Raw genomic sequence first — 6,000 nt, forward strand, 5'->3', positions numbered from 1 at the left:
ACATATTAGAGAAACGGAAAGGACAAATGTCAGGTCAAAACTGATGTGTGGAAATCTGCAGCCAGGAAGTAGACGGATGCTTTACCTACTTGTTTGAGCCAAGCACAGCAAAGCCTCAAAGAAAACTGACTAAGCCCTGGAATTCCGATTCTTCTTTTTTAAATTTAAAAAGTTTTTTTTTCATTATGCATACCAATCCCAGTTCTCTCTCCTGCCTCCCCCAAACCCCACCTCTCCATCCCATCCCCTATCCACTCCTCAGAGAGGGTAAGGCCTCCCTTGGGGAATCAACAAAGTCTGGCATACTAAGTTGAAGCAGGACCAAGCCCCTCCCCTGTGTCAAGGCTGAGCAAAGTTTCCCACCTTAGGGAATGTGTGCCAAAAAGCCATTTCCTGCACTCGGATAAGTCCTGGACCTACTGCCAGGGGCTCCCCAAGCAGATTTAGCCACATAACTGTCACCCACATTCAGAGGGCCTAGTTTGGTTCCATGCAGGCTCCCCAGCTGATAGGCCAGAGCCCATGTGCTCCCACCAGCTTGGGTCAGCGGTCTCCATGATTTTCCCCATCATGGTCTTGACCTCACTTGCTCCTGCAAACCCTCCTCCCTCTCTTCAGCTGAAGTCTAGGAGTTCAGCCCAGTGCTTGGTTGTGGTTCACTGTATCTGCTTCCATCAGTTACTGAATGTAGGCTCTGTGATGACAATTAGGGTAGTCACTAATCTGATTATAGGGGAAGGTAAGTTCAGGTACCCTCTCTAATATTGCTAAGAGTCTTAGCTGGTCTCATCCTTGTGGATTCCTGGGGATTTCCCCGGCACTAGGTTGTAATACCTAGTCTTGCAATTGTTGCATTAACTCATTGAAGACATATATATATGTGTGTGTGTGAATGTGTGTGTGTGTGTGTGTATATATATATATATATATATATATATATATATATCATAAGTGAATATTTTAAAACTTATTCCTTAAAGATATAAAGACACTATTTGAATTGCCTAAAAATTCTTTGTATGATTCATAGACTTTGTTTGTTTAATGTCATTTTAGATGTGCGTAATTTAAGTGGCCTGGGAAATCAAGAGACAAACTTGTGGCAAGTTGAAGTCACCAACGGCATTACATCATATGAACAGATGGTTGAAGTAGGTACAATTTTTTGTATATGCTAAACCACACTTAAAGTATAAATATTCAATAGTGCTCTACTTACTCAGGAACTTAATCCATAGCATACTATACTAACTCTCCACAATGAGCCTGATAAGATGGAGGCTGGAAAAGGACCTGATAATTTTAATATAACTGAGACTCATGGAGCATCTTAGTCTCTGCTGTTAGAACCAAACTTTGCAGTATATACATACTATTTGGAGCCATTGAAACTCTTCTATTAAAAGATAATTTTATTGATACATAAGAAATCTCATATGTGGGAGACCTGTAATTAAAGTTTGGTGAATATTGCAATCCTTTGGATGATGTCACATTTCCTGCCCAAGACATGGCTTAGGTAAGAAAGAAAAGTTTTGAGTAATGTGTATTGGATAATATTTGGTAGCAAGACTAAACTCAGTAAAGAGTATGAAATACACAAAGATCAGCACTCCAAATGTAATGATTGTGAGGAATTTTTTTATTAAGAAATCAGACCTCAGAAATATTGGGAAACAGATATTGGTGAATAGTCTCATGGTTTTATAAGAATGTAACAGATTTTTCTGTCTCAAGGCAGAACTACAGATTCAAGAGAAAATGCATCAAGGGGCAAAACCGTATGACTATAGCGAATGTATGGAAACATTTGATCAGAATTCACAGCACACCGTGAATCAGACATCTCAGTCACTTGAGAACCCCTTTGGATGGGAGGAATGGAGAAAATCCTTCTATTATCAGTCCACCCTCACTCAACATCAAAGATTTCATATAGGTGAGAAACTCTATGAGTCTCCGCAATGCTGGGAAATTTTCCCCTGGAAGCCCCAAGTCAGTGTACAGGAGACATTTCATGCAGGTGAGAGACGTTACGAGTGTGAAGAATGCAGGAAGTCTTTCCACCGGAAGGCAAACCTTATTCGACATCAGAGAAGAACACATAGCAGAGAGAAGCCCTTTGAGTGTATAGAATGCGGGAAAACTTTCTACTGTAAGTCAGATGTAACTCGACATCATAGAAGAACTCATAGTAGAGAGAAACCCTACGAATGTGTAGAATGTAGTAAAACTTTCTACTGTAAGTCATACCTTATTCGACATCAGAGTAGAACTCATAGTAGAGAGAAGCCCTATGAATGTACAGATTGTACTAAAACTTTCTACTGTAAGTCAGATCTTACTCGACATCAAACAACTCATAGTGGGGAAAAGCCTTTTGAATGTAATGAATGCTCCAAGACATTCTACTATAAGTCAGACCTCGCTAATCACCAGAAAACTCATACAGATGATAATCCCTATGAATGTAAAGAATGTAGGAAAACTTTCTGCTCCAAGTCAAGCCTCAATCAACATCATAGGATTCATACTGGTGAGAAGCCCTATGAATGCAATGTATGTAAGAAAAGTTTCAATTCTAAGTCAAACCTCACTGAGCATCAGAGAAGAACTCATACTAGAGAGAAGCCCTATGGATGTAATGAATGTTGGAAATCCTTCTACTGTAGGTCAGAACTCATTAATCATCAGAGGACTCATACAGTGGAGAGATACTATGAATGTAAAGAGTGTAGGAAAAATTTCTACTGTAAGTCAAACCTCAATCAACATCAAAGAACTCACACAGGAGAGAAACCGTATGAATGTAAAGACTGTAACAAAGCTTTTTATTGTAAGTCAAACCTCAATCAACATCAAAGAACTCATACAGGTGAAAAACCTTTTGCATGTAAAGACTGTAGTAAAGCTTTCTATTGCAAGTCAAGCCTTGTTAAACATCAAAAAATTCATTCAGGTGAGAAGCCATATGAATGTGAAGAATGTAGGAAAACTTTCTTCCAAAAGTCAGATCTCACTCGACATCAGAGAACACATACAGGTGAAAAACCCTATGAATGTAAAGATTGTAGCAAAACTTTCTATTGTAAGTCAAACCTCAATCAACATCGGAGAACCCATACACATGGAAAACCTTATGAATGTAAAGAGTGTAGGGAAACATTCTGTTCTAAGTCAGAGCTCACAGAACATCAAAGAAGTCATACAGACGAGAAACCCTATGTGATGTTTAATATCGATTGTCAACTTGACAAGATCTGGAATCATCTGGGAGACAGGCCTCTAGACATGCCTGTGAAAGATTATCTAGCTTAAGTTAGCCTCTGGGGATGTCTGATTATCTTGATTTGGTTAACTGAAGCAGGAGGACCCACCTTAAATATGGTGGCATCATTCCCTGGCCTGATGTTATGTACTTTATGGAAAGGGGTAGCACCATTCTGTAGACTGGGGTTCTGGACTACATGAAAAGGAGAAAGGTAGATTAAGCATGACCAGTTGTTGTTTTCTGCTTCCTGTCTGGATGCTACCCGACTAGCTGCCTTAAGCTCCTGGCACAGTGACTCCTCTGCCGTAAGGGCTTGTACCTTCAAACTGTGAGTCACAGCAAAAAGTAACTAATCTAGGAAATTGGTTCCCAGAAGTGAGGTTGCTCTGATAAATTCGGCCATATGGTTCATGGGCCATTGGAAATGGTTTTCATGAGGAATGTAGAAGATATGGGGACTTTGGGCTAATATAACCTTTGAATGCTATGCTACAGAGCAAAATAGGCCATTCTGGTGGAAGTTTATATGATCAGGAGGCAGAGGGAAGTACAGGCTGTGGAGGCTTGGCTCATAAGGCCTCAGAGGGGAATAAGAACTGTCAGGAAGTGGGCTGGAGACCATTTGTGTGATTCTTTGCCAAGAATCTGGCTTCATTCTCCCTGTGTTCTGAGAACTCAAGTAATGGCGAATTTAAAGAAAATGTGCTGATCTATCAGGCGAAGAAAACTTCCCAGTGGAAGTGTATTTTGACTGACACAGCTTCTCGTAACAGCACTTTTAAAGTTCACAGTGGAAAAACTTGCTTTGAGCAGATGAGAAGTGCAAAAGCGATCCAGACTTGCAGCATCTCATGGATTAAGAAAGCCACAGCAAAGCAACATCTGTAGGCAAGGCATGTATGAAAAAAAGAGGCTTTCTTAAAAGAACCTGCTTTGCCCCAGGGCAATAGGAAATGTGTGTGAGTGCCCTGCTGCACCTACCAAAGGTTTCGGCTCATGACAATGCAGACGTATTTGAAAGTAAAAAGCCAGGACTGAGAATGCAGCTGCAGGGGTTCCCTACTCTTTGAAGACAACTCCCCTGGGCTCCCCGGGGAAGTGTTTCTGTAGGGTCAACACACTCTAGGTGGCATAGCTGTGATCCAAGAGGGCACCTTACATGTCTAATGAGCAACAGCTCTTGGAAGGTTTGTATATGTAATAATAGTTTCCTAAGCATGAAAGATGGAATACTGAAGGGGTCAGGTAGACTTGCTCCAGAGTTTCAGATGGCAGTTGTGGCTAGGCATTCTAGATCAGGACTGGAGTTTCTACAAGGAGGCTCTGATTGACCACTGCCTGAACCTGTGAAGGTGAACTCTAAGTTGCCATGGAGACTCCAGTATAGAAGTGATACCAGGACCATGGGGGCATCCACCAAAGAAACCTACAGGCAAAGAGTGGGGCCAGCTTTAAAGAAAGCCACAGGCAGCAGAGATGGAAGGTCTCAAGTACTTTGGATTCCAGATGACTATTTTACAAGTCTCAGATGCTGGACATGGAGCAGCAAGATTTACTGTTTTCTCTGCTGGGTTTCAGCCCTCATTTTTCTTTTCAGGAATAGGAATGTTTACGCTTTGCTTTTATGTATTGGTACCATGTAACTTCCTTTTTTGGTATTAAGGGACCTCACAAATAAAAGATTGTTTCAGATGAAACTTGGACTTTGGATATTAAAACAGCATTGGAATTGTTGAAGACTAGGGACTTTGGGTGTTGTACCTAACACACTTTGCATTATGAAATGGCCATCAGCTTATGGGGACAAGAGAGAAAAATTATTGCTCAACAGTGATATCCATGTCAGGTTTGCAAGGAATAGAGTTTTGATCACTAATATTCTCAGCTTGATAAGATCAGGAATTGCTCTGGGAATGTCTGGGAGAGATTATTTTAAGTTAATTGCCATGGGAAGAGTTACTTTAAATGTTTGTAGCACCACTCTATGGACTGGGGTCTAGATTGCATGAAAAAGAGAAAGATGGCTAGGAATGAGCACTCATTGTTTTCTGATTCTTGGCCATGGATGGCACTGGACCAGATGCTTCAAGCTCCTACCACTGTAACCTCCCTGTCTGGATGGATTCTATTTTTGAACCATGAGCTAAAATAAACTCTTCCTTAATTTGCTGTGTCAGGGTATTTTATAAAAGCCACAGGTAAATAACACACCCTATGAATGTTTAAACATGTAGGAGTTGCATTGTAGAGTTGGCTCAGCCGTTAAGAGCATTGACTACTGTTCTAGAGGATCTAGTTTGGATTTACTGCTCTAAAATGGCTCACAGCTGTCTGTTAATCCTATTCCAAAGGCTTCCATGGGCAATGTACTCATGTAGTGCACATACATGTATGCAGGCAAAATATTTGCATACATAAATAATTTTAAAAAGCATGTTGGAAAACTTGCTCATGTAAGTCAAACCTTCTGACATCTAGAATTCACACAAGTGAGAAATCATTTTAGAGTAAAGAATGTGGAAATCTTTCTACCAAAGTAAAATTTTACTAAGCATCAGAGAGTTCATGGATGAGAAACAAGAAATCTTACTGTAAGAACCCAATGTTTACTTGACCTCAGAGAACACGTTCTGGTAAGAAACTTGAATGCAAAGTGAGCACAGTGTAGCTGGGAGTCACAGCCCCTCCCATTTCCCTAGAAGGGCTGTATGCCCTGGAGGCTTCAGTCT

The 6,000-nt window shown here is 40.7% G+C and overlaps 1 protein-coding gene across 8 annotated transcripts in view; it reads left to right on the top strand.

Annotated features, from left to right (window-relative positions):
- Nucleotides 1–5,440, top strand: part of LOC102904100 (uncharacterized) — a 28,037-nt gene extending 22,597 nt beyond the window's left edge. For 5 of the 8 annotated variants that reach the window (XM_006996557.4, XM_076559915.1, XM_076559917.1 and 2 more), the window contains 2 exons: nucleotides 1,057–1,151; nucleotides 1,738–5,440. In XM_006996557.4, the coding sequence (XP_006996619.1) occupies nucleotides 1,057–1,151; nucleotides 1,738–3,318 (1,676 nt within the window). In that variant the 3' untranslated portion in view covers nucleotides 3,319–5,440. The remainder of the gene's footprint in view (nucleotides 1–1,056; nucleotides 1,152–1,737) is intronic. The other 3 variants (XM_076559920.1, XM_076559919.1, XM_076559921.1) reach the window with 1 other exon arrangement.
- Nucleotides 5,441–6,000: the final 560 nt, after the last annotated feature.

Source organism: Peromyscus maniculatus, chromosome 22 (assembly GCF_049852395.1).
Source record: "Peromyscus maniculatus bairdii isolate BWxNUB_F1_BW_parent chromosome 22, HU_Pman_BW_mat_3.1, whole genome shotgun sequence".
In the NCBI taxonomy this organism is placed as follows: domain Eukaryota; kingdom Metazoa; phylum Chordata; class Mammalia; order Rodentia; family Cricetidae; genus Peromyscus; species Peromyscus maniculatus.